We start from the raw sequence: 27,210 nt of genomic DNA, 5'->3' as shown, positions 1-27,210 counted from the left end.
ACCATTAACTCCCCACTCACTCTCACGTCTCACCGGCGCAGGAAGGAGAAGTCCTCGTGTTTCGTCCTCTCTCCCTCCTCGATCCTACCCCTTGCCGGCGTCTTGCTTCTCCTCCTCCCACTTGAGCGGCAGCCGTCGCCGTGATGTAGCAGGCAGTCCCGCCGAATCGATCCCGCGGTAGCTAGCTAGCTGCAGGCTGCAGCAGCTAAGTCCAACAATTTTAGGGGGGAAGAACCCAATCTTGTGAACGAAAGAACTAGTCTGGGTCAGCCAAGAATCCAGCCAAGATTATTTCTATCTGTCCCGCGGGGTGAGGGTTCCAACCTGTCTTGTTTCTTCTTTACTTTTTTCTTTCTTTTTTCTCAGCATCTATTGAATGTTTCCTCTGCTTAATTAGGGCAGTTTAAGGTTTCTTCATCTGCTCCAGAAACTCAGGACAGAAGCAGTTTACTGGTACTCTTTTGTTCTGTTACATCCCTTTTTATTTTTAATTTTTTTTTAAAAAAAAGAGTCAGTTTTTACATGTTAAATTATTTTTTTTGCGCATGAATCACTGTTTTTTTAGGCTATCTTTGTGTATTCCAGCAGATTATAATCACTTTTGCTCTCTGGGACAAGAAAGGAAGAGGGGCAAATCCAAAAGAGGTCAGTTTCTTCCTCAAGTTTCACCTTCTGCTGAGCTTTGTTTTGCTAAATTCTTTTGTTGATTATCCGCTGGAGTTCGCTTGTGGGTGCCTATCTTCTCAGCTCTTCCTCAGCAGTATTCTGAGTTGCTTATTGCTCTGCATATAGATGTAGAGAACGAAATTTCAAAAATAAAGCCTTTTTACTTTTTGAGTTCAAATCTCTCTATTCCGAATCTCTTGTTCTCTAGGCCACTATACTTTTTCTCCTTTACCTTTTCCCTTTATGTACTTATCTGCTTGCTTAGGATTAGTGCTCTGTTAATTTTATCTGTTTAAAAAATATTTACTTTCGTACCGCTTCCCTTCTTTTTCGTGTATGAGCTCTCTGTTATCCTTTAGGTTGGAAATTCCATCATATGGTACAGCATATTCCCACTAAAGAAAAGGGTACAGTATAATTGACCTTTCAAAACAAAAAAAAAAAGGTGGTCCTACACTCCTACTGACTACGATTGATCGTCTACAATCTAGATACATAGTGGCAAGTGATAATTATTTTCTTTTGGAAGAATTTAGTTACGTTTGCAATTTTTTTTGGTTCACTCGAATGATTTCTTTTCCAGTAAATATAGAATACCAAGATTGTGAAGCATGTATTAGAGAGAAATTATTTGATTGGCACCAACCAATTGGCACTGAGTTGTTACAGGTGCTTAAAAATATATTATTTTTATCCCCGCATAATCTTTTTATGTTAAGAAATTTTTTTTTAACCAAACAGTTCCTTAACATAATATGCATATTTCTCTTGGAGCATTGTAGATCTTCTGTAAATATCTTATTCATGTCAATTATATTTAGAGACTCCAATAGACCATAGAAGCTTATATGTCTTCTGAAATACAATTTTTTTGTGGAATGGTAGAATTGTTTTTAAAAAATAAATATAGTAAGAAAGTTTAGTGTTATTATCTGCTAGGTTAATCTGAAAACTTCCAACTGTCAAGAAAGATTTTTGAAAAACAAATCAGCATTCAGACCAATTAATCAACTTTCACCTATAGTTGGATCTGATGTTGAAATCAGAATCACTCTTCAATTTGCACCGATCTCCTGTGTTATTAATAGTCTTTAGTCTAAGATTTGACCCTGCTGTACATGTTCGGCTTAGAATTTGAGTACATCACCTTGAACTGCATTGGACAATGTGTGTTGGACCTAGATAGTCACCACCAGGAGTACGTATGATAAACTGTACTACTTCAAATATCAATTTGGTTTTTTTCTTCCTGCTGTACTAACATAAAAAAAATCCTAATTGCAAATAAAAAGACGAAAAAGCTGAGCACTTGCTTTTTTTTATTTGCATGACTCACGTACAAATACAAAAAGGATATCTACAATAAGTTAAGAAAAGTTCAGATAAAGTTCAACTGACTGCTTAGCTTGATGTGGCGTAACCTTTCTGCCTGTTTTGACAATGTTCCTTTATTTGCATCTTGCTTTAATATGATCCTATAGCACAAGCCCCCAAGGTTCTCGATTGCCATACAATTGATAGTATTTTGTAGCTATGATCATTTTGGTATTTTCTGCTGATATTGTTATACTGTATGTTGACTCTTATTGGGCAGTTTGATACTTTTATCACGGATTACTGTTAGTCGATGGAGAATAATAATGATGGAGTGATTGGAATATCCTGGCGTAATTCTAATCCAAAGGTATGGATATTGGACCGCTGAAACTTTCATCTTTTAGTAATGTTTCTTGTTACCTGTTGCCGTCCATGTTTTGTTTGGAATATAGGTTCTTATGATATTGCTTTATCATTTGCATTATTTGATTGGTTGGAAATAGTTTTACGTTGCTTTCTTAGTACCAGAAAGATCTATGGGTATGAAATTTGAGTTCTTTAAGGTTTTATCCCTGAGTAAATATCATTAATTGTGTAACATGCACACAAATCTTAGACTACACATCACTATAGATGGTAAATGCTGTGTAAAATTGTGACTCCATGGCAAAGAATTTGAGACTACCTCAATTGGTCACATATCCAGTTCAAATTTGGGAGTGTTTTCTTTGTCTGATTCAAGATAGATGCACAATAATTTCCTCATAAAGATCATATCTTTGTATGGCATAAAGAACATATCTTTGATACAAACATTTTTTCTTGCATGCTTATCTATGATATGATGTGATTCCTTTGTACCTGTTGAGAGGCAGAGTTAAAACTGCAGTATTTCAATAAGATCATTATTTGATGTTTCATATAAATATTATCATTTACTTCATAGATAGTTTTCAGTAGTGATTATCTCCCCATTATATATTCTTCAACATTTTATTACAGTTAATGCAATTATTCTTTTGTCTTTCTGTCTTAGGTTCACAGCTCAATGTGCAGTGAATTGACAATGATGTTAGATAAAGTCTCTTCTATTCTTCCCTCAATCGAAACTGCTCAACCAGGATGTAAAGCGGGTATAGAGGAACTATGCAACCTGTACAACATAGTTGACAAAGGAAAACTCATAATCCAGAACTGCATTGAGTGCAGTAGTCTTTACTTGGTATGTTGTTCTTTAATATTGATAAATGAGTCATTATGTTCAGGAAACTATAATGACTCCTTTGTTTTTATCTTATTGTTTTATTTGAGATTGTTTTCCCTGGTTTCTGAACAATTGCTTTCTGATACCAAATTTGCACATCTCAGGCTATTACAGGGGAGGCAACTGCAATGCGGTGCGAAAGGATAAGAGATGCGCTGAGGCGAAGCTTGTTCCTGGTTCAGAATATGGTCCCGTCATCATTAGCTAATCAGGTTAGTTTACTTAATTGAACTGATAATAACAGGCAAACTTTTTCTACATTGCACAGCATTAACCACATGGTTTGCTGTGTTAAAAGTTTGAAGCTAGTGATGACACAAACAACATCAAACTTGCGTCTGTAATAGAGATGAAGCTCTCCTTGGACAGTACTTGCGTCTGTTATTTCTGGGGCATCAACAAAACCTAACAATTTCAGGATATTATTCACAAACATTTATCTGGAGGTTTAGACAGTACTGTATCCAGAAACATGATCTATGTTTTTTGTTGTTTCTCCAAAAGATTTTTTAGATTACATGGCAGATGTGTGAGTATAAACACACACATCAATTCTCAGGACAATTGTATCATCTCGATGCAATTTAATGAGTTCTTCCATTATCTAAATATCGCACAGATTGTCACATTAACATGTTTATACTTGACTATTTGTCTTAGGTGGCTGATGTTCATGATGATCTTGGGGATGTGAAATTCATTGTTGACCCAGAAGAAGATGAGGCTGGCAAAGCCATTTTGGAGATGCTTCGGCAGTCTGATGCAACCCAAGAACATGAACTCCAGACTTTCTTGTTTGCAGCGTCAAAGTTAAATTTGACGTCACCAAAGGCTATCTTAATTGAAAGACGAGCAATCAAGAAACTACTGGACAAGATCAATGGTAATGATCCCAAAAAGGAAGGAATACTCAAATTTTTTCAATATCTAGTTAGGAAATATGGAAAGACTATGAAGCCTGAGGGTAGTGCAAAGAATGAAGGTGTGGATGTTGCAAACGTTACTTCGAGTACAAACCTAATTGCTAGTGGTACCGATGCTCCACAGAAATGCTTTTCACCTACAAACTCTTGGACTGGAAGATGTGAAGAGCAGAATAATTTGTCACGATTTTCTACTCCTCCAGAGTTCTGCTGCCCACTATCTATGAAGCTGATGTACGATCCTGTGATAATAGCATCTGGACAAACCTATGAGAGAGAGAACATTGAGAAATGGTTCAGTGAGGGATATGATATTTGTCCTAGGACACAGTTAAAGTTAGAAAATTTCACGATTACTCCAAATACTTGTATGAAGGCTGTGATCTGCAACTGGTGCAAAGATAATGAGCTTGAATTCACTTCTTTACCTGAACAATTTCATAGTTACTCTGTTTCAAGTCTACACAATATCTCAGCACCTCTAGTTGCTGGAACAAAGAGAGATTACATGTCTGATCATAGCAGTTCATCTGTTGCATTATCTGGTTCTAGTTATGTATCATCTCCAATGCGGGAAACAGAAGAGTCAAGGACTAATTCTACTCAGTTTTTTTCAAACGCTTATTACCAGTTGTATTTGTCCTTCAGCAGCTTCAACAAGGAGATGTTTCTGAATTTCTTTTACGAGCTGTCCGAGCTTCCAATGGAACTTCAAGTGAAGGCTGTCAGAGATTTCAAAAGTGTTCTGAATCGTGAATATCAAATTTGGCGTTCTATGATTTCCAATGGTTTTTTAGAAGCATTTCTTGAGTTTCTTAAGAACGATAATGGAAAATGCACAATGGAAGCTCAAAGAACTGGCATTCAGTTTTTTCTTGCTTTTCTACGTAATAGCAGGTGAGCATTCTTGTATAATATATTCTCCTTGTGTTTGGCTGTGTACAACCATGTTGGATGTAGAGCTCTGGTTTTAATTCATTAATTATCTAAAAATCTCCTTGTGCAGATTTTACTGTTGACAAACATAAGATATTTCCTGTTTCTACCTTTTTCAATAAAAATCCATAAATAAAACTGAGTGCCCTATATTTATCCTCCAAAAACGAAGATTGTTTTGTGCTACTTTTTAAAAACAAAGGGTTCAGATTATGGCAATTTGTTTTGTTTGTTCTCCAATAAACTTTTGTAACGGCTGATTTCCTTTTCATACAGGACCCGAATTCCATCCATTAGTGAAGATGCAGTGCGTCTCGTTGCTTCATTTCTTGATTCAGAGTTAAAAACTGAAGCATTGGAGATACTCCATGAACTGCTGCAGCAACCAAGTTGTCGGAAATCTCGTCTCATGGCATCTGTTGTTGCTCCATCTGTGTTTCTAGCTTGGGATAGTGCAGACTCCCTGTGCCTAGAACTAGTTTTGAAGATCATCTGCGAGCTTTCATTCAAAAATGATGTACAATCTTTCCTAATTTCTTCTGGAATAATCTCAAAGCTATCTCCAATTCTCAGTCAAGGGAAATCGCCTGAGTGTTGCCTAAAGATTCTACTAAATTTAAGTGAAGGGAAACAAGCTGCGGATCTCATTATCAGAACTGATCAATGCCTCAGTTCTATTTCAGATTATCTGGACACAGGAAGCTCCGTGGAACGCGAGCATGCGTCAGGTATCCTTCTTGCCTTATGCTCTCGCAGCATCGACGATTGTGTTCTTGTCATGAAGGAAGGTGTCATCCCTGCGCTGGTCGATTTGTCGGTCAATGGAACTGAGGTTGCAAAGGCTTCTTCAATCAAGTTGCTTCAACTTCTCAGGGACTCTAGACAAAGCGACCAGTTTGGCAATTCATGTTCAAGTGAGGTGGCTGTCAATGGTGCAGCAGAGAATTCGCCCATTGGCACGATCTGCAAACAACCAATATCAAAATCAGCTCGGTATATCTCAAGAAAGCTCAGCATTTTCTCGAAACCTCGATCGCTGACCCTCGTCTGATGAGTCGAGTTTGATTTTGGTTGGAGCTTTGTACATTTTCAAACACTGCCCAACCAGCTGGTGTACAGTTTGTAGCAGATAGTAGTGTCCAGATGAAATGCTTGATGGGATGTTTTTTCAACCCCATGTACTAGTGTTTCTTCTAGAGTTTGTATTTGCAGTACTTTTGCTTTTCTTTACTAGGTTGTTTTAGATAAAGACATACGGTGAACAGGTTTTATGTCGAAAGTTGCATTTTATTCTCTGCTGTTGCATATACAGTTGAAAATCTGAAGGGGCAGGCAGCACATGTCAGTCTGAAGGATGCAACACCTTTGATAATATGGCGTCTTTGTTATGTGTGTGTGTGCGTGTGTGTATTTAAAAGGATGAATAGTCGAAGTTTAAATATGAATAGTATTCGGTTACCGTATACTTTATTTCCAACTTATGCCTATCAAATTATTCATTACTCATACTACCAGGCGTAGTACAACAAATTCAAATTCATTGGATCCAATACAATGGATGGCCTTAGGCTGAATTCAAACTACTGAACGTGTGTTTTTTACAAAAAAAAGAAAAAAAAAAAGCTAATAACATTCACCACCATGTTGTCAGAAACGAAAGTTGTTTTTAAAAAAATCATATTAATCCATTTTTAAGTTATTTTTAGCTAATATTTAATCAATTATACATTAATAAACCATCTCGTTTCCGGAACACAGCCCTAATCATCCTAAGGTACAGTAAAAATTAAAGGCTCCATCAAGAGACTGTCAGTGTGAGGGGCGGGCAAGCCGCAAGCTGTTGATGAAGCTGAGTACCCAAAACTCTCCGGGTATATCAGACTCTCGCAGCAGAACGGGCATGACTCAGATCCTGTATACCTGCAACCGTGCAATGTTGTAAATGTAAAATAATCTACTTCTGTTATACACATCACATGCTGTAAAATGTTTTTCAGTATTCCTTATGAACTTGTAGCAAAAATTAAAAAAAAAAATCCTAGAGATCAACCTGTCGCTTCTGACAAAAGCCACCAACTTTGGACATCGCCATTCTGATTTATGTTTAAAGAGTAACTCCTGAAATCAGAGTGCTTAGTGCTTGTCCTAGATCGATACACATATTTCTTCTTAGAGCATTTTGCTCAGTACTTTTAAAATTGCATAATTACCTGTTTTGTGCTGTAGTAGATCATTTTTCATTTTCAGGATGTTAAACAAATGATTGGTCATACCCGTTGGGATACGCACAGGCTATGATAGCATAAATCAAAATTTTCTAGCGCGTAAACCAGGAATCATGCAAGTATTAGATCATAGATCGTTACCACTCGACGCACTGCGCAGCGGAAGTAAGCACTAAGAAGGTGAAGGAACCCTCGCGATTTAGTGCGCGTCGATGTAGAGGAAGTAGTCGATCGCACCGGCTCGACCTTCTCCTCTTCGTGCGTTCTCCTCGCCGTGCTCCCATGCCAATCAGCACCGCAAAGCAGAGGCGCCTCTACCGGTATCCACATGTCCAGGGAAGAAACACCACGGGCAGATGTGCTAGCACCCGCGCGCAGCTAGGGTTTGCTCGGGGAGGGGAGTCACGGCTAGGATTTCACGTGGTGTGTTAATTCCGCCAGTCACACCCCCTCACGAATATATAGGATCCACGACTGGGGCTTCGAGGCTCATAGGAGTCCTACTCGTATCCCTATCCGATTGAGTACATATTGGCTCTCCATCCATCCAATCTCTTTATTCTAGCCCTTTAAACATGCGACCCTGTAGGTTCATATACACTCGGCTGCAACCCGAAAACTTCTTTTCGGTCCACGTGTCAACAGCGGTCCCTAGCAGAACGTATTGACCCACCGAGCATACATAAAGATCATATCGGTTGAACTTCTAGTGTAAACTTATATGAACCCCTTTGCCTCACGATATCGATTAAGCTCAAGGCTAGATATGGGACATCCTCTAATAGTTCAATCATTCACTCGAACTTGTGATAGATTATATAGCTTATGATTGACTCCTCAATCACCTTTGGCATGGCCATGCACTTCCATAATCAATAACATCGAGGGGCCCAGATATATCTCTCCATATGAGGGGCAAATCCTATCTTTATTATTCATATCTCACAACATGTTTTATAGCATACCCGAAAACTACTTTTATAACTACCCAATTATGGAGTAGCGATTAGCAGTCCCTAAGTAAGCTACTACACATGTTGGGAACCATGATAATCTCAGGTCTAATGATTCAATACTAACATTAAATGAGATCACTGATGACACAACACATATGGCTCTTGCAATGTCTCATGTTGGGTCTATCCAACAACATGTTTCCGAACATGTGTCTACATTATTAATTCGGTATCTCTGTACCATGATCTATGAGACATGATCATCAATTAATACATGTGCTGATCATCTAAACATATTTGTTCCACATATGATATTTGATCAGGGATCCTTTAGAAATAGCAACATACAATATAAAAAGTCTCATGAAAGAATCACATATTCATTAAGCAATAATGAGTTATCTATTTCAAGGAACAATGTCGGATAAATATGTAAACATAGTATGTGATATAATCATCTCTACGATTGCCTCTAAGGCATATCACCAACAATACCCTCAGTGTTACTCAAGCAAATAGTACTATATGATCATTTGTTTTTCCCTCAGCTGTGCTTCAAATTTACTCAAATGTTAAAACAGAAAATTGCATCCATAGTGCTACATTGCAGTGGTATCACATAATACCACCAAACAATTCTATCACCAGTCTATTCTACCAAGTAGACTAAAACTTCCAATTAATACATCCATCCCAAAATAAGTGCAGTCGTTGGAATCCATGTCCAACGTTTGACTGTCCGTCTTATTTGAAAAATTTATAAAAATTAATCACACATAAAGTATTATTCATGTTTTATCATCTAATAACAATAAAAATATTAATCATCAAAAGATTTCAAATAAGACGAACGATCAAATGTTGTATATGAACAGTGCAAAACTGTACTTATTTTGGGACGGAGGGAGTATACCTCTTTTAGTGAGGCTGGCTTACCCCCTACACCGTTGCCGCCCTTGTGCACCGATACATGGGGCCAACTTGTTGGATCCAACCCTGACCTCCAACCGAGGCGTCTGGGCTGACGTTAACCACATTGCTACTGCTCCCCTGCCTCCTCCCCCACTCGTTTGCAGAAACGAGGTGGATGCGCTCCAGGTCGCCTCACTCCGCATCCCAGGCCTCAAGTTTGCTTCACGAGACTATGAAAACGGAAAACCCTTCCACGTCTTCTTGAGGTTGAGAGCAATTCCGGTTGCCGGTTCCTCGATGTCGGTGACAACCCAAGTGCCTCCCTGGCTGCTATCCCTCATAAGCCCGCTTCGCCTCGTCGGGTTCTGGCCATCGATCTATAACACACTACTCCTCTCCCTAACCCCTCCTCTAAAATCCCTAGGTCCCAGAGACACTCGACCACTGCTCCTTCCTCAACAAGCGCATCCAGACGACCGTCACCACTGCTAGCTGAAGGCCACCACCACCAGAACCTCAGTGTCGAGCTCCACGTGACGTCCTCCTCGTCGTTCGGTGAAGACCCCATCCCGTCCCACTCCTTTGCGCCGCTTCCCGAGCTCATCGCCAAGCCAGATGGGTGCTGCACCAGCATCCATTGGGCCACGTGCCACCACTGTCCAGTCGGACTGTCCTGCAAGCTAACCTCATCCGGGCCATCCGTGTGGCCCTTTCCCTTGGTTGCCCATGTCGGCACCACAGTGGCGCCATGTCGGTGCCACCTCAGTGCGCCAGTCTGCCGTGGCCGCCCCGTGCGCCATCATACGATGAGCCCGCATGATCGTGTGTCGGCTGATCCCGGTCATTTATCTGTGTAGGCAAATCCTGGCCATCGGTCTCCCGTGGATCATCTCGATCGGTTGAATTGGTCCAATGTGACTTGCATAATTTTTCAGAAATTGTGAAAATTCCATTACAAATGCTTCCATGTATTGCTTCTGTTTTTTGATGTACTGTTTTGCTCATTCGCTAAGTTCAAATTTACAAATCTACGCATGCATATTCATAAAATAAGTACTTGAAAACTTAATGTGTATAATAAAAAACATGTTCAAAATAATTAAATTGTTACATCAGTTCTTAAGTTCTTAGCATGCTCACTTCTCCAGTTGTTGCACTAAAAACATTGCACCTACTTGCTAAGTTGATGTACCGCTAATGTAATTCACTGTTTCATTAATTACTTAAGGATAGGGATTGCCTATGTATACTTTATGTGGTTGTGTTTATTGTTTACTTATTCCTTCATAATTCGGGTGTTAACTTGACTAGCCTAGGGCTCTCAAGTTGACCTAGCTAGAAATAGGTTACACTTAGCCATGCTTAGTCTCACTATGTCACAAATGGAATAATAACTTGCTTTATACTTTAGTTACTTGATGAGTTGCAAGCTCATGACATTTGGCCATGGTTCATTGGTCTTAATGGTAGACCATGGATGCATTGTTTTGATAGTCGCATCGATGCCAATTAAGGATCGGTTCTCGGGTTCCCCTTAGGGGACATTCTGTACTTACCACAAGCTAGTGTGACCAACAATCGGCTTGCACTGTAGCCTGCCGTTCTCCTATTGACCATTGAGGAGGGTAGGTGTTGACGATCGTTATAGACCAATTTCGACCGTCGATATAATTGGAATAAAGGACAACTAACTATATCTGCAATGCATATTTTGTTTAGAATACTCTATCTTCACTTGTACTTGGATTTTATTTGTTTGCAGATATTGCTACATATTTGGAGGAGAATCTATGAAAAATAACTGAATAATCAATCACTGTCCATCAAGAGATAAACTTATGGGTGGATGGGCTTACAAATCTAGTAAAATAACATTAAATATAGGCCCAACCACCACATTACGGAGAATAAAGCCCAACAAAAGATGCACCTGCCAAAAGTGGAGGCTGGATGGGCCGGCCTAGGTTCGGCCAAACCCTAGCCATAGCCACTCATCCCGTCCTTCCACGTGGACGTTCCAGATGTACTCTCAATGACGGTTGGAGGGCGTTTCTGGCATTTCCAACTGCCATAACCATCACTGAGAGGTTATATAAAGGGGTGCTCATTCACTCTCCAACACACACTCCAAGAAGAAGATCAAGCTCTCTCCGAAGTTTAGCTTAGTGTTCTTGTACTGGTGGAGTAGAATTAGAATAGTTCTCTTAGTCCTCGAGTCTTCAGGAGATTTCGGGTATGGCTTAGCTTCTACTTCTTTTGTAAGACTTATAGAATTAATGAAATATTCTTCTTTATTCAGCTTCAGTATTTTACTTCATCCATATTATCTGAGTACCGACTTTACTTTATACTTGTCTTAATATAATTATGTAGCTAGCTTACTAGAGATATGCACTGGTGTGGGGTTTAATGTTCATTCAAATGATTGCTCTATGTCATTCTAGAGGACATAGAGTAGTATTTAATAATGTAAGCATGAGGCTTAGATTAGTAGATACCATTATTTGGGGTTATATACTGCGGACAATAGAGGTGGGCCGCTGATGGTGACAACTTAATAGGGGTATTCCTAAGACACTTTCCAGGTATGGGTACTCCTCCGTATTCATTTCCAGTTGGATGGCCATGACGGATTGTCGTAAGGAACTCGACAATTAGGGATGGTCTCTTGAAACATCAGGAGGGCGTAGTTGGGGGGGGGGGGTATTGGCTACATGGTTGTATAATAGTAAGTGTAAACTAAAGATGACTGTGTAACATAAGTATAGGAATGAATTCTTTTCTTATTCTTTTTCCACTTAGTGTAGATTATATTTAGTGAGATTATCTTGGTTCTTCTTTCTTCGTGTCACGTACCCTTTTGAATTAACTAACCCCTATATAGACTTTGATGTATACAAGTAACATATAAATTATTAGCATAGTGCTCTCTTATCATATCTTCCCTTGGGATTAAATAAGTACGATACCTTGGAATACTTCCAAGTGAAATGTTCCAATGGTATATTCGTGCGTTTGCAGATCATATACGTGACCATAATATACCAAGAATATTTCAGCGCCATTACTGGGGATTATATTTCTAGTAATATCATTAAGAAATATCAACAAGCGATTCTGGCGCTATTGCTCGGGAAGGTTAATGATTAAGAGATTACTACGTGCTAATAACTTTATATTTACCTCTAAATAATCATTGTCCTTTACAGGCTAACCTTGATTGTTTTTACTTTGTTGTGAAAACAAGGTAGTGTATGACTGTTTTTGACTTGCCGAAAAACTTCCAAGACAACCAATAAGTTTTTTTTAGGTGTCAATTCGCAAGTTGTCCCTCCACAGAAAACTTTGTCGACAAACAAACCAGTCATCCCAGCGTCCCCGAGCTTTAAGAATATGGCTGAGAAGACCTCCCGTGAGTTCGCCGCTCCCTCTGCTAACAATGTGCCCATTGGGCCACACATCGACTTGGGAGACGGTTACTTCGACTTGAAGACCAGCCTCATTAGAATGGCGCAGGCTAGCCCCTTCTGTGGCAAGCCAAATGAGGATGCTAGTGCTCATCTGCAATAGTTCCTTGAGATTTGTAGCACATACACGATGAAAGGCATCAGCCCAAATGCCATCAGGCTCTGACTGTTTCCGTTTTCCCTCCTTGGGAAGGCGAAACAATGGTTTTACGCTAACCATGCAATGGTGGACACATGGAACAAATGCTCTATGGCGTTCCTCTCGAAGTTCTTCCTGATGGGCAAGACCAATGCCTTTCGCGGAAGAATCTCAAGCTTCCAGTAGACAAGGGATGAGTCCATTCTTGAAGCATGGGAAAGGCTGCAGGATTACGTCGCCACCTGTCGTCATCACGGGAAGGACGACTGGCTGATCCTACAAAGCTTTTACAACGGGTTAACATCTTCGTACTGGGACCACCTAGCGGTTGCTACTGGAGGAGCTTTCTTCTCTAAGACGGTTAGATGTGCCGTCGATTTAATAGAGAAAATGGTCTCAAACATAGGCTGGAGCGAGAACGACTCTAGACTCGTTAATGTGGCATGCATACCAACAAGGAGACGGAAATACTGGCCGCAAAACTGGACCTCCTAATGAAGCGCTTGGACGACCAGGAAAAGAACAAGCCCCAAGGCACCATCAAGACCTTAGACTCACACATCATGTGTGAGGTCTACGGGAACACGGGTCATTCCGGGACAGACTGTCCAGAGACTCATGAGGAGGCAATGTTCATGAACAACGGATATCGTCCACAAGGAGGTCATGGGTGAAACCAGCCCTGCCCATTCTACCAAGGAGGCAGCAACAACAACAATAACGGTAATTTTAATAATTAGCCTTCCTTGAAGGATCTTGTCTTTGCTCAAGCTAAAACCACTGATGCTTTAAACAAGAAGTTAGCTACCAATGATAACATCTTGGAAAATATAAATGTCAAGCTAGATGGCTTTGCTTCTACTTTCCAAAACCAACCGAGTTTTAATAAGATGCTACAAACTCAGCTGGTGCAACTAGCTGCTCTAGTTCCTACAAATGAATATGGGAGGATTCCGGGGCAACCTGAACCCTCCATAGAAAATGCTAAAGCAATCACCACGAGGGGAGGAAAATCCACTCGGGATTCGCCATATCCTAACACTGCATGAACTAGGAGGAATAGCGAGGAAGCTGTTCCAACTAACACCGCTGGGACCGAGGAGGCAACCTAGAAGGAGAAGGTAGTGCCGCAGGAATAATACGACACAAATCTGCTGCCATTTCCTTAGAGATATCAAAAGCCATCCATCGACGAGCAATTCGCTCGTTAATTAATTTTGTCAAAGTCATTAAGAAGATCCACATAAACGTACCACTCCTGGATGCAATGCAGGTACCTACATACGCTCGCTACCTGAAGGACATTCTGGATAACAAGAGACCACTGCCAACCACGAAGGTAGTGAAGCTTACGGAGGAGTGTAGCAACGCTATACTCCACTGGCTCCAGGAAAAGAAGAAAGATCCGGGGTGTCCCACAATCACTTGCTCAATCGGGAGACAACACTTTGACCAAGCCCTCTATGACCTTGGTGCAAGCGTAAGCGTCACGCCCAAGGAGGTCTTCGACAAGCAACTTCACGGTGTTGGCACCAACACTGATGCGGCTCCAACTGGCCGATTCTTTGTTCCGCTACCTAGCGGGAATCGCCGGAGATGTGCTAGTAAAGATCTAGGATTTCTTCATCCCGGTAGACTTTGTGGTGTTAGACATGGACTCAGATAAGGAGACGCCGCTCATTTTGGGTCGTCCATTCCTTAGCACCACAGAGGCCAACATTGACGTGGGAGCTGGGAGTATACGGCTCCACATCAATGGGAAGGAAGAGAAGTTCGAGTTTTGACCAAGGATAGAGCAGTGTTCTATGGTGAGAATCAAGTACGGCCGAATCCATAGAACATACAAGAGGTCGAAATGAAGCCACCAAAGACGGATAGGTTGATAGCTTTCACTGAAGAACTTCCTGGAAAAGGAAGCAGTCGTGAGCATGCCCTGTCCAAGGAATGTATCGACAAAGCTAGATGCACAGGCTAAAAAGCCTGTGAAACCAGTCAAGAAGCCACAAGCCGCACCAAAAACAAAGAAGTTGTGGCGGGAGAAACAGATGACATCCGCTCCTCCACCTCCGGAGCCGGGTGCCACATCATCAAGGTAAATATGATGGAGGAACAGGTCGTGCTCGTCGGACCCAAAACGACGTTGCCCTCACCAATAGGTAAATTGGTACGTATCACATATTTATTTCCATCAATTTGATTTTTTGCATTAAAGCATGTTTAGATTTCAAACTTTGCATCAGGATTAAATTTGAGACAAATTTACAAAAATGAATTTTCTGAGCAAAAATAAAATGAAATTTTCGGCTAAATTCAATGTGGCTCCCACCAATTTAGCCATTGGGAGCCAATGGCTAAATGTGGGGCCGGTTGGGCCCACTAGGGGTTCACCAATCCAGGGGGTTCGGCTGAACCGACCAGGCAACAGTCGCCTGCCAATTTTTTTTTGGCAATGGCTAGTGGGCCCCACATCACAGTTGTGACCGTTATGGATGCACTATATAAGTGAAGTAGCTAGTGGAGGGGGGTTCAACACACATTCAACTCATTTTCACTTCCTCTTGCTCTCAAATTCTTCTCAAGCTTTGCAAAGTTGGTCTCAAGTTTATTTCTTGCATTTTGATTTAATTTCTTGCATATACAAGTTATCTTAGTACAAGACTAACCGATAGGTATAATTTTTTGTATTAACTTAACCCCCGCTCGAGTTTGCCTTGTATTCTTGCTCTGTCTGTAGTCATGAAGAGACGGATCACCCGTCTGCTCAAGAAGGGATCAAATTCTCGATCAAGCCGTCACCAAGACGAGTCAAGCACACGTTCGTCGACTGATGTTTCGATGGAGGATGCGAATGTTCCGCCAAGACTCCTTCATGATTCCGACCTCGACCTCGTAGGTGACCGAGAGATGCAAGCCTACCATATGCTCAAGGATAGGACGTTTGCTCACACCCAAGCATACGACCTCAAACTACTTCGGAAGATAGGTATGGATGTTGATTTTCGTAGAGTTTGGAATGTTGTAGGATGGGAGAAATTTGCTGTGGTAGATGAGTCGGGTTCTTGTTTGCACCTTGCTAGATGCAGACGATGGTATTTCTTTTCGGTTTTTCCGTAAGGAGTATCATCTTTCTCTGATCGACATGGGGCAAGAGGTCAGGCTGATAGACTTCAGGAGGGAGTCGATTTCGAGTTAATTTTATGGAGTATGTTGATTTCTTAATGTATATGATTTCTAGATGTTTTTATATGTGATATATACTGTTGTGTGCTAATGTGAGTCAAGTTGGGGAAGAACTTGTACTTGGATATGGTCTCTTGAGACCTCGGGAGTATTGCCAATGATGGATCGAGACTAGAGTTGGGAGAAGTTGAGGTCTAGACTACCAAGGAGATCATACAAGATATTAAGGCTAAAGAATAATGTGTGTGGAGGTGAAGTTTTCATATGGCATACAACAAGAATTGTGTGTATGGGAAGCAGGAGACCAAGTTTGGTAAGATTGGAGTTTGGAGTTGTAAGCGGATGCGTGTATCATTGATTTGATTAGGATTCTTTGTTCTAGTTGCATTCATGGTTGTAGGTAGCCATGTTTGTGGATATAAATAGACGAGGGGTTGAGTCTCAAAATTAAGGCAACTTTTAGAGAGAAAAGTAAAGGTTTGCTTTGAGGTTTCGATTCTAGTTCATGAGTTGTGAAATGAGTGTGTTAGATGCACTTTGTAAACACAAGTTGATGCAATAAAGTTAGATCGGCGACACCCGGGTTGTCAGACCGGAAGCATCTAGGAGGTCAGACTAGAGCATCTACAGAGATCAGGAAGTTAGACTGTAGGTATATGAGAGGTCAGACCTCATAACTACTTGAGGTCACACCGTGCTCCTTCATGTTAAAGGGTTTCTTTTATTCTGCAAAAAGATTTCGTTTTTGAGGCTTCGTTCTTGTATTCGTTCCTACAATGAGCATGTTGAATAATGTTACTCCAAGTTAGTCCCAACTTTGTAAATCTTGGGAGAATGGATTATGATGGTTTAGTCATGTGGATTAGCTGAGTTAAGATAGATTCGTGGGATTACGCAAAATTGATGATATTACAATAATGACATTGGATCAAGAACATGTTTAAAAATGTGCTTTGACTGTTTAAACTATGGTTTTACGCAAAATAAACCCTATCTGCTAGTTCATTATGTTCTCATACATTGCTATGCATTTCCAATATGGGTTGCTAAGCATTGGGTTAGGAGATAATGGAGGAGAAGGCTTTGATAGTAGTTTGTGCCATCATTAAGTGCCTGTGAATGCTGATCCATATAGTCTTTGATGTGCTATCTTTTATTTTAAACCTTTGGATGTAAGGGGCTCAGGGCCTATGGTTGCCCATGTAATAAAGTACTTCACCACAGATTATTTTGGGACATCACATTGATCCCAAAGGACACTTGGATGGTTAAAGTATATCTCTCTTTAACCTTGTGTTGTCAAAGAAAATCTATAGTAGCTAGAATGGTGTTTTATCTAATAAAGAATGTGGCAAGATTTTTAGAACACGGATAAAGCAAAACACCTATCTAGTTCAAGAAGTCAGAGGAGATAGTTGGGGTCGAGCACAACTTCAGATCGAGTAAAACTGAGCATAGGTAAACCCATACAGATGTATTTACTTTGGGCACATTAATAGGTAACCACATATGGTAAATACTACCCTGTTCGCCAACACCGACATGCTAGAGCTAACGTGGTGAAAGGATGCTGTTCTCCAATTTACTATATCTGTCCGTTTCTCTAATTTAACTTCCTTGAAAATAGAGTAAAATACATGGAGGGTCATCCAACTTATTTAGTTGTGTCATATAGAATACACATATTGATAACTAATGTGAATTAAGTGAAACATTTTAGCTATCTAACTATCCATGTGAACACATCATGTACACAAAGCGTGCCAGTGGCGGATCCAGGATATTTCATGAGCTTGGGCAAGCTAGCCGCAAGCCAGATGATGAATAACAAATATGCGTAAAATCATTCACGCGGCACACACAAACAAGGTTGCGAAACGCAACAGTTTTAAACTAAAACGCAACAGTTTTAAACACAAGCAAGGATCGCATATGATTTCATTTGGATTGAACTCACTGATAGAATTACTCATGTTTGGTCTTGGTTGCAAATGATCTTGTGCTTCCGGTGGCTGTTCTTGTTCTGAATTTGAGTCCCATGCCTTCCATTAGGATCAGCAACAACAGGTTCCTCCTGGCTCCTCAAATCAACCAAGAATTCCCTCATTCCTGAAATTTTAGCAAGAGCCAAGAGCCAAGAATAAGCACGTCTGCATATAGGATCCAAAATTCCAAATCTAATCCAATCACTTGTTTCAGTTGATTAAAATTTAAAATGACATAGTTTAAACAATAGACTGGTTAACAATCCAACTTCAAGTTTTTACCTCTCTGGCCAAGCTTTTTCCTTGTCCCCTGCTCCTGCTGCTCTGCCATTTGCTTCGCCTACGATGCTACAACTGCAAGTCTGCAACCTGTGTGAAAAACTGAACAGTGAACAAGTAGGCAAGAAGCCAACTGAACTAGCTAATCTAAGTGCCTAATCGCCGGTGCCTCTGACTCCGAGCTTACCGGCCGGCCGGCCGGGCGCGTGGCCGCGCCGATGTGACTGCAATCTGCTCAAGCTGAAGCCCTTGACACAGCAAGCCCAGTGTTAAGTTTTTGGAATTGGGAGCGTCGCTGGCTGCCTGCCACCGCGTTGGAAATAAGTGCCCGCGTCTCGTGAGAAATGAAGCGTCGCCGTGGTCGCGTGGTTCGCCAAAATGGGCTACAGGAAGCTAAACAGTCTCCGAATCTCGTGGGCTTGGCGCTAAATACGTGGGCCTCATTCACTCATTGCTTGGGAGGGGAGGTGGTTTTCTCTGTGGAATAGTATGGAGGAAAAAGTACACCCAAGGTCCCTCAACTTGTCATCGAGATACAAAATTGTCGTCAAACCGCAAAACCAGATATCCCGCGTCCCTTAACTAATCAAAACCGGTCACCTAAGGTCCCTCGGCGGTTTTTGACCCGGGTTTTATCCTACGTGGCTGCTGAGTCAGTGCGGGACCCACATGGACCCCACATGTCAGGGTAATCCACGTAAGCCTCCTCTCTCTCTTCTCTTTCCCCTCTTCTCTCCCTTCCTCATATCTCTTTCACTTATCTGCAACCTAGCCGGGGCGAGCGGGAGAGGATGAGGGCGGCGCCGCGACAGCGACGGTGGTGGCGGCGTCGGCGGCCTAGTGGGGAAGCACGGGGTCAGCTTGTCGGTGGTGGCGAGGCGCGGGGAGGCCGGCGTCGGCGTCGGCTTGTCGGTGGCGATGAGGCGCGGGGAGGCTGGAGTCTGTGCATGTCCTGGTTGGTGATGCCGATGAGGGAGAAGCCGAGGTCGCAGAGGTTGGGGAAGCAGGCGGCGTTGGGAGCACGGCCGTGTCGGGAGCGCGGCGAGGGAACGGGCCAGGGTGCGCGGCGATGACGCGGGACACGGCGCATGTGATGGCGTGGGCCTCCTCGCGCGCGGCGTTGGTGAGGTGAGCACGGCGAGGAGGAGGCTGAGGCGGCAGCGGCCTAGTGGGGAAGCACAGGGTCGGCCTAGTGAGTGAGGCGAGCGCCCTCCCATTGTCCCGCCGCCGACGCCTTGCTCTCCCGCCACCGCCGCGTCGTTGTCTTGCTCCCTCCGCTGCCGCCTTTCTCTCCTTACCACATGTCGGCTAGCGGCGCCGCGGAGAGGACGCTGCCGCCGCCGCCTTGCTCCCCTGCTCCCGCGTCGTCGCACGGAGAGGAGGCTGCTTCCGCTGCCTTGCTCCCTTGCTCCCGTGTCGTCGCCGCCGGCACCGCGTCGCCGCCTTGCTCCCCCCCGCCGCCTGGCTTCCATGTGACCGGCCATATCGGTTGGGAAAACGCTCGCGGGAGCTCGACGGCCGCCTGTGCATGGTGTGCGACGTCCGCCACCGCAGCGACGACGCCGGTGGCTCGCTGTTCGAGATATTGATGATGACGGCGATCTCTCCATAGGTCCTTCTGCCGACCACCGCGCGCTGCCCCTTCTCCCCACTGGTCGCCGCTCGTCGCGCCATCCTCCTCGCCGGCAGCTGCCCATCTCTTCGCCGCCCATCACGCTATCCACCCTGCTGGAAACCACTCATCTCGTCAATCTCGGCCGCCGCTCGTCTCGACAGAGAAGTGAGAGAGAGAGATGAGGAAGGGAGAGAAGAGGGGAAAGAGGGAGAGGAGGCTGACGTGGACGTGTGGGGCTCACGTGGGTCCCACGCTGACTCAGCCGCCACGTAGACCAAAACCAGGGTCAAAACCACCGAAGAATCTCGGGTGACCGGTTTTGTATACTTAAGGGACCCTGTATATCTGGTTTTGTGGTTCCAGGGCGTTTTTTATCTCGATGACAAATTGAGGGACCATCAGTGTACTTTTTCCTAGTATGGATAATAAGTAGTAGGTCCACTAATGCAGGCCCATGAGCCCGGGCAACGGCCCAGGCTAGCCGGATCTTAAATCCGCCCCTGAAGCGTGCCACATAGGATTAGTTAACTGAGTTATTTAGCTAGCTAACTATCCACGTGAGCACACCTTGTACACATAATGTGGCACATGTATAGGCATCTGCAGCCGTTGCACACCCTAGCCACTGCCTCCTCGAATTTTGCCTCTGTTGCTGTTTATATTCATAGCTTGTCGCCGCCACTGCCTAGGATTTTGCCTTCGTCGTTGTTTATATTCATAGCTTGTCGCCGCTGTCAGGTTTGATGGCAAACGAGAGAGAGGACTGAGAACTGAAAAGTTCATCAAAATAGACACAAGTGAAATGATTTGGTTCCCCTAATTTTGTATATTTCTCAGTGCTAGTACTGTGAGAAAGGATAAGAAACACATGCGGTTTTTTTGCACATGTCTGATAGCAAATTTTTCAATCATAGATAGTATAACATGTGTACAAGGTATGCTCATGTGGATAGTTAGAAAGGCAAATTGATTGACTTAACTCACACTAGTGATCTAGATGTCCATTTTGAAAGTAGATTGACCTACACAATTCACGTAAACAAGTTAAGTGGTCCTCCATGTATTTTACTCTTGAAAATATAAAGCCTAGGCACCACACCTAAGACTTATACTAAAACTCTTCCTCTGATGAAAAGGAAGAACTCCTAATTTACCTAGGTGAAGTAAACTCGAACAACAAACCCATAAAGAACTTTATAAGACTTGCAATTCATAAACGATCGGCTGAAAGGTCAATCCGACAAGTAAACGAGTAATGTGCACAAAAGAAAATATGGAAGATAAATGCGGAAAGTATTCGGCACAAAATAGGAAATGTACGAAATCGGAAAGATACAACATCATTACTGAACTTCCAAAATAGATCCTTCAGAGTCAGTTCAATCAACCGACTCGACTTGACTCCAACAGAACCCCTCCTATTCCTTGAACTAGAGTCGGTTGATCCATCTCAGACTCCTCCTAACTCAATTTTCCTTTTCCCTTGTCCAACAGCCGAGTTGTGGCATAAGACGGAGGTTTAAAAATTAGTAATCCCTTGTTTGTTATATGTTGTTGAATTTTGAACATACTAGTCAAAATATATGTGCGCTACAAACAATTTTCACGATTGATAAAAACTCTGCCAATTTAAATAAAAAATTGAAACAAGAGAAACAAAACAATGGCAAAACAAAGTCGTAAATTATATATAGCATTAAGCCCGGTTACACTAGCTTCATGCGTCATCACACAAAAAATCTTTCGTGTACACCTTTTCGTGGCCTCACAAATTGATCGGGTAGTTATTCTATAAGTTGACACATGTGTATTTTTCTATACCTCATCGACCAAAGATTGAAGTTTTGATTATTCAATTAGTGAAAGTTTTCTTATAGTAGATGAAAAGCATTTACAAAGTAACAAATTTTTCGCATACACACCTTATAACAATTATAATTTCAAAAGGAAAATATTATGAGGATAGAAATTTGGAATATGCAAGGAAGGATCGGGAGAGTATCATGATGATCAGGAGAAAGAAAAAGGAGAAACAGAAACGAAAACCAGAGAAACAAAAAGATGCCAATTAGGGGAGGGGAGCACGTGGCACCTAGTGGATGCGCGCGGGATGGTGTGGCTCGGTTGGGTTGGGCTGGGGGGTGTATAATAGTTATTCTAGACTCTCGAATTAGATACGGACGACAAACTCAAAAACCAACTCTAACACAGATGACGTACCAAAACCACTTATCTTGTTCAAATATTTAGTGTAATCTCTAGTATTATAAAAATTGAAGATGTTTCCGTCGGAATTTGGTACGACATCGATATTTGAGTTGGTTGTGTATCACCTTTATCCAATTCGACGTGACTATTATACACCCCCTCCCAGCCCAACCCAACCCAATCGGCTCACATCATCCCGCCACCCCATCTTATACGCCTCCACTTGAAGCCACGTGCGCCCCTCTCCCGATCGCTTTTTGTCTCTCTTTTTTTCTTTTTCTCCCAATCATTCTGATCCTCGCCATCTTGTTCCAATATCCTCTCTTTTTTCCTCCTCTCTTTTGGTATTGGTAAAAATCTGCTGTCACAATTCGTAACTGATTTCAATCAGATCTAGGACCAGCCACCTGATGGGCTTTGCATTCATACGTCCGATATTGTCTATCACATACATCTGTATCCCTTCGCTTCTTACTCTTTTCCGTTTTCTTTTCTTAGCTCCTTAGTCAACGCTATTTTGATATATAATCAATGAATTAATAATTTGTAGTCAACACCTCATATACAGTGAATATTAGCATGATTTCAATGTAAGTATTAAAATCACAATGTAATTCTTAAAATTTACAATGTATTTTTCATAAATTACAATGTAGTTATAATGTAGTTAAATGATTTTTGGTAAAATTGTGGCACCATAAATATTTTCTCTTCCGAATTTATCTCCTCATAAATATTTTCCTTTTGAAATTATGATCGTTTAAGGTGTGTATGTGGTAAGTTTGTTACTTTGCAAATGCATTCCATCAACAGTTAAAAAACTTTCACTAATTGAATCATCAAAACGACAATCTTTGATTGATTAGGTATAGCAAAATATACATGGGACAACTTATGGAATAGTCATCCGATATTGTGTACATGGGGGATTCTTTGTGTCATGACGATGATGCGAGCGCATCCAGATTCAATGTTATGGCTGTATTTAGTTCCCTTTAAACTTCTAAAAAATTCGTCACATCAAATGTTTGGACACATGTATGGAGTATTAAATATGGACGAAAAAAATCAATTGCACAGTTTGCATGTAAATTGCGAGACAAATCTTTTGAGCCTAATTGTGTCATGATTTGACAATGTGGTGCTACAGTAAACATTTGCTAATGACAGATTAATTAGGATTAATAGATTCGTCTCGCAGTTTACAGGTGGAATCTGTAATTTGTTTTGTGATTTGTTTTGTGATTAGTCTACATTTAATACTTTGTGTGTCCATATACATAAAAAAGAATTTGACAAGAAACTAAACACGGCCTATATATGATTTCTAACTTTGTTTTGCTTGTATTATTTCGGTTTGTCATTTAAATTGGCAGAGGTTTTTCTCAATTGTGAAAATTATCTTCGCATGTTGCACCGTACATATACTTTTGCTAGTGATACAAAGATTTAAGTCAGGCTTAAAGTACATTTTTAATGATAAAACAAATGATGCATAATCTTCTTAGTATATTATATATGAGAGTGGACATTTCGTAGTGGCATAAAATAAATTCTCCCATGACAAATACCCAATCAGAAAGTCATACAATCATCCGCAACATTGCTACTATAGAAAATAAATAGAATAATCCTGATCCAGCACCAACGGCAGGTGCACCCGCCCGCACACGGTCGCGCTGAATTTAGCTCCGCCACCGTCGTCGCCGCGTCGTCGGAATCGATAATCCGATGGAACCTGGAGATCGTAATAAGAGCAGGATCCTTATCATCGGCGGCACGGGGCACCTCGGCAAGTTCATCGTGGCCGCGAGCGCGCGCGCCGGCCACCCGACCTCCGCCCTCGTGCGCGCCACCGCGCCGCCTCCTCCGGCGACGGGCGGCGGAGGAAGCAGCTCCAGGGCGCGGCTGCTGCAGAGCTTCAGGGACGCCGGCGTCACCATCCTGCAGGTGCGTACAACCGTACCTCGCGTGCTGCTGTTCGATCGTTTCTGCGTCTGAAATAATAACATGCTTGTCGTCCGAAATCCGAATCGATCACACACACATATAGGGCGACATCGGCGACCACGATCTCCTGGTGAAGGCGGTGAGGGCCGCCGACGTCGTGATATCGGTCGTCGGCTACCATGACGTCGGCGAACAGATGAAGATCATCGCCGCCATCAAGGAGGCCGGAAACATCAAGGTCAACGCCCTCATGTCGATCTGCTGCCCCTGCTTCCGTTGGCTCTGTATATATACACTGATCAAGCTGTAAATAATTGGGAAGTTGCAGAGGTTCATCCCGTCGGATTTCGGCAACGACGCCGACCACGCGCATATCGTCGAGCCGGCGAAGGCGACCTTCGACGTCGAGGCGCAGATCCGGCGAACAGTGGAGGCCGAGGGGATCCCCTACACGTTCGTCAGCTGCAACTTTTTCGCGGGGTACTATCTCCCCACGCTTGTGCAGCCTGGAGCCAGCGGCCTCCCAGCTGACAAGGTTGTCATTCTGGGAGACGGCAACACCAAAAGGTAAAAAGAAAACGGAGTAACAAATCTTCAGTTAGGGCCTGTTCACTTTGATGCCAAAAAAAACTTACCAAATTTTAGTATACCAAATTTTAGTATTATCTAAATTTTGGTAATTATACCAAAATTTTGGTAACTTGCCAAAATTTTGGCAGGATTTCTTATATAGTTACTAAAATTTGACAGCAAACTAAATGTAGTCACTTTTTTTTAACTTTACCAAAACTTGGTAAGGTTGAAAATGACATCAAAGTGAACAGGCCCTTAATTTTTCGGTAACATCACAATGAATGTGTGTAGATGCATGCAGCGCTGAGGTAAATTTACCATTCTTAAAGAGCCTAGAGATATTATATTTTATAATGTAAAATTTGGTGCTTATAATTAGTAAAATTTTTAATATAAAATATATTTACCTCAAAGTAATTTCTCAATAACATTTTTTTCTTTCTGGAGTATTTTCTTGTTCTTCTTTTTTTTTGTCGCAGAAGCCAAATAGTAAGGATTTTTTCATCATGGATTTCGAGAGAAAATAATTTTTAATGTAAAATGATGCATAGTTCTCATGCACGCTTGCCAAAAAAAAAAGACAATGGATTTTGTTTCCACAAGAGCAAAATCAAACATTTTAAAGGAAAAAAGCAAAATCAGACTAATCTTAACTTATCTTATCTTATATTATAATAGTGAAAGCAGTAAGCTTTCTTGCACGAGGATGTGCCATATCATCAAAAATATATTAGCCGTCGATGAAGAGTTCGGATAAACAATGGTCATCGGATCGAAAGAGTGCATGTATTAAAAAACCAAATTTCCAGAGGTTTCTGTATCTCCTCCTAATTAAGCATATGATTCAAAGAGAGGGAACAAAGGTGGCTTCTAGTGATTTCTCTTACAATCCATACTTTGTAAACAAATTAACTTATATCAGAACCTTCTTAAAAGCTAATGTAAACTAATAGACCATACACAGAAGTCTTAAATAGAATCAAAAGGCACGCAAAGCGCACCTATATGGCTAGTTATATACTCCCTCCGTCCCAAAAAAAACTCAATTCCTAAGTTTCAATGTCTAACGTTTGACCGTCCGTCTTCTTTGAAAAAATAAGAAAAAAATTTAAAAAGATAAGCCATGCATAAAGTATTATTCATGTTTTATCATCTATCAATAATGAAAATACTAATCATAAAAAAATTTCATATAAGACGGACGGTCAAACGTTAGACACGGAAACTCAAGAATTGAGTCTTTTTAGGACGGAGGGAGTACTGATTAGCTACTTCAGAGCTGGTATTGATCATTGATCAACATTTCTGCATGGATATTCACAAACTTTTTTTTTAAAAAAAAAAAGATGCACTGAACTATGGCCGGCCTTCGTTCTTTGCGAAATGTTTCAGCAATATTTGTCGACGAGGAGGACATTGCAACGTTTACCATCAAAGGAGTGGATGATCCAAGGATGCTGAACAAGGTCCTGCATATAAGGCCACCAGAGAATGCCCTGTCAATGAACGATCTCGTTTCCCTGTGGGAGAAGAAGATGGGGAGGACCTTTGAGAGAGTCTATCTTGTAAAATCAATTATTATTCTATGATGAACAATTGGGCATTGGAGATTATTGGTTTTGTTATTTGGAATTTATTCACAAAGTGGTTTTGGAGATGATTAGATTTACAGGGGATCGCAGGATTTTATCATTTTGTGTGACCGGTCAGACCGGGCTCTAGTAGCCGGTCAGACCGGCGTGTAATGCGCGGTCAGACCGGTGCAGCCCGCGGTCTGACCGGCCGACACTGTGTCGGTTTCGGTTTCGGGTTGTTTATTTGGATATCCGAGTTTATACGTATGTAATACTATTGTTTGCTGCTAATGAATCAAGTTGGAGATAGCTTGGTCTCGGAATATGGTTTCTTTGTTTGTTCCATGTGTAGGTGACTCAATGTCTCGGGAGAGTATTTGCGGTGATGGACCGGGAGTCGGCTTGGGGATAAGACGACGTCCGTTGTGGTCAGAGATCATGCGGGATACTTAGGCTAGAGTTGATGCACGTGGTTGATGGAGATTCCATATGGCATACGATGGAGTTATTGTGTGCGTATAGGATGCGAAGTTGAATTTGGAAGGAGTCCAAATTTGGTACGATTGGTTATGTAAAGTTTCTTTCTTGTACTAGTGGGTTTCCTAAGGTGTTTAGGACTCCTAGTATGAGTTTGGTTCGTGGCTTTAGGCTGTCTACCTCATGTATAAATAGAGGGGGAGCGTGAGGCTTCCCGGTATCGTTTTAGAGAGCAATAGAGTTGAGTTTTGAGTTAGGGTTTCGAGTTTAGTCAAAATTTTTGTAAGGAGTGCTATTGGTGCACTTTGTAAACACAGAGAGAAGTAATAAAGTCGTTATCTACTTTAAGAGTTCTTCGATTTGTGGTTCACTGGGTTTCGGCGGTCTAACCGGCGGCGCACCGGCGGTCAGACCGGCGGCATCGCGGCGGTCCGACCGGTGGGCACACGGCGGTCAGACCGGCGGCGACAGGAGTTGGTGGCAGGCGTTTTCGGCGATTCGACCGATCGATCTACATCGGTCAGACCGACATTCATCAGGCGGTCAGACCGACGCAACTACTTC

At 42.0% G+C, this 27,210-nt stretch overlaps 2 protein-coding genes and 1 non-coding gene across 7 annotated transcripts; 2 read left to right on the top strand and 1 right to left on the bottom strand.

The window, feature by feature from the left end:
• Positions 1-6,399, top strand: LOC4341049 (U-box domain-containing protein 6). 5 transcript variants are annotated; one of them, XM_015788715.3, is made up of 8 exons: positions 1-310; positions 403-453; positions 589-645; positions 2,261-2,350; positions 3,020-3,205; positions 3,352-3,459; positions 3,908-5,067; positions 5,383-6,399. In XM_015788715.3, exons 4-8 carry the CDS (start codon positions 2,294-2,296, stop codon positions 6,155-6,157), a joined length of 2,286 nt encoding a protein of 761 aa, XP_015644201.1. In that variant the 5' UTR covers positions 1-310; positions 403-453; positions 589-645; positions 2,261-2,293; the 3' UTR covers positions 6,158-6,399. The 5 variants fall into 5 exon arrangements, with proteins under 5 accessions (XP_015644201.1, XP_015644202.1, XP_015644199.1 ...); XM_015788716.3 differs by having other exon boundaries at positions 586-645; XM_015788713.3 differs by having other exon boundaries at positions 398-453.
• Positions 6,400-12,961: 6,562 nt separating this feature from the next.
• Positions 12,962-13,065, bottom strand: LOC112939481 (small nucleolar RNA R71). Its single transcript, XR_003243194.1, has one exon. It is a non-coding gene; the product is annotated as a small nucleolar RNA R71 (small nucleolar RNA).
• Positions 13,066-23,665: 10,600 nt separating this feature from the next.
• On the top strand, positions 23,666-26,492 carry LOC9269586 (eugenol synthase 1). The gene is made up of 4 exons (XM_015786113.3): positions 23,666-24,022; positions 24,126-24,260; positions 24,351-24,589; positions 25,988-26,492. The coding sequence occupies exons 1-4, from the start codon at positions 23,804-23,806 to the stop codon at positions 26,040-26,042; spliced, it is 648 nt and encodes a 215-aa protein (XP_015641599.1). The 5' UTR covers positions 23,666-23,803; the 3' UTR covers positions 26,043-26,492.
• Positions 26,493-27,210: the final 718 nt, after the last annotated feature.

This window comes from Oryza sativa, chromosome 6, assembly GCF_034140825.1.
Source record: "Oryza sativa Japonica Group chromosome 6, ASM3414082v1".
In the NCBI taxonomy this organism is placed as follows: Eukaryota; Viridiplantae; Streptophyta; class Magnoliopsida; order Poales; family Poaceae; genus Oryza; species Oryza sativa.
The sequence above is the reverse complement of the archived record's forward strand: the minus strand, read 5'-3'. Positions and strand labels throughout refer to the sequence as shown.

Coding starts and splice junctions, on each gene's coding strand:
- LOC4341049 (XM_015788715.3), top strand. CDS start 2,294: ATGGAGAATAATAATGATGGAGTGATTGGAATATCCTGGCGTAATTCT. Junction 3,206..3,351: donor AGTGCAGTAGTCTTTACTTG/GTATGTTGTTCT, acceptor TGCACATCTCAG/GCTATTACAGGGGAGGCAAC. Junction 3,460..3,907: donor CGTCATCATTAGCTAATCAG/GTTAGTTTACTT, acceptor TATTTGTCTTAG/GTGGCTGATGTTCATGATGA.
- LOC9269586 (XM_015786113.3), top strand. CDS start 23,804: ATGGAACCTGGAGATCGTAATAAGAGCAGGATCCTTATCATCGGCGGC. Junction 24,023..24,125: donor CCGGCGTCACCATCCTGCAG/GTGCGTACAACC, acceptor ACACACATATAG/GGCGACATCGGCGACCACGA. Junction 24,261..24,350: donor AGGAGGCCGGAAACATCAAG/GTCAACGCCCTC, acceptor GGGAAGTTGCAG/AGGTTCATCCCGTCGGATTT.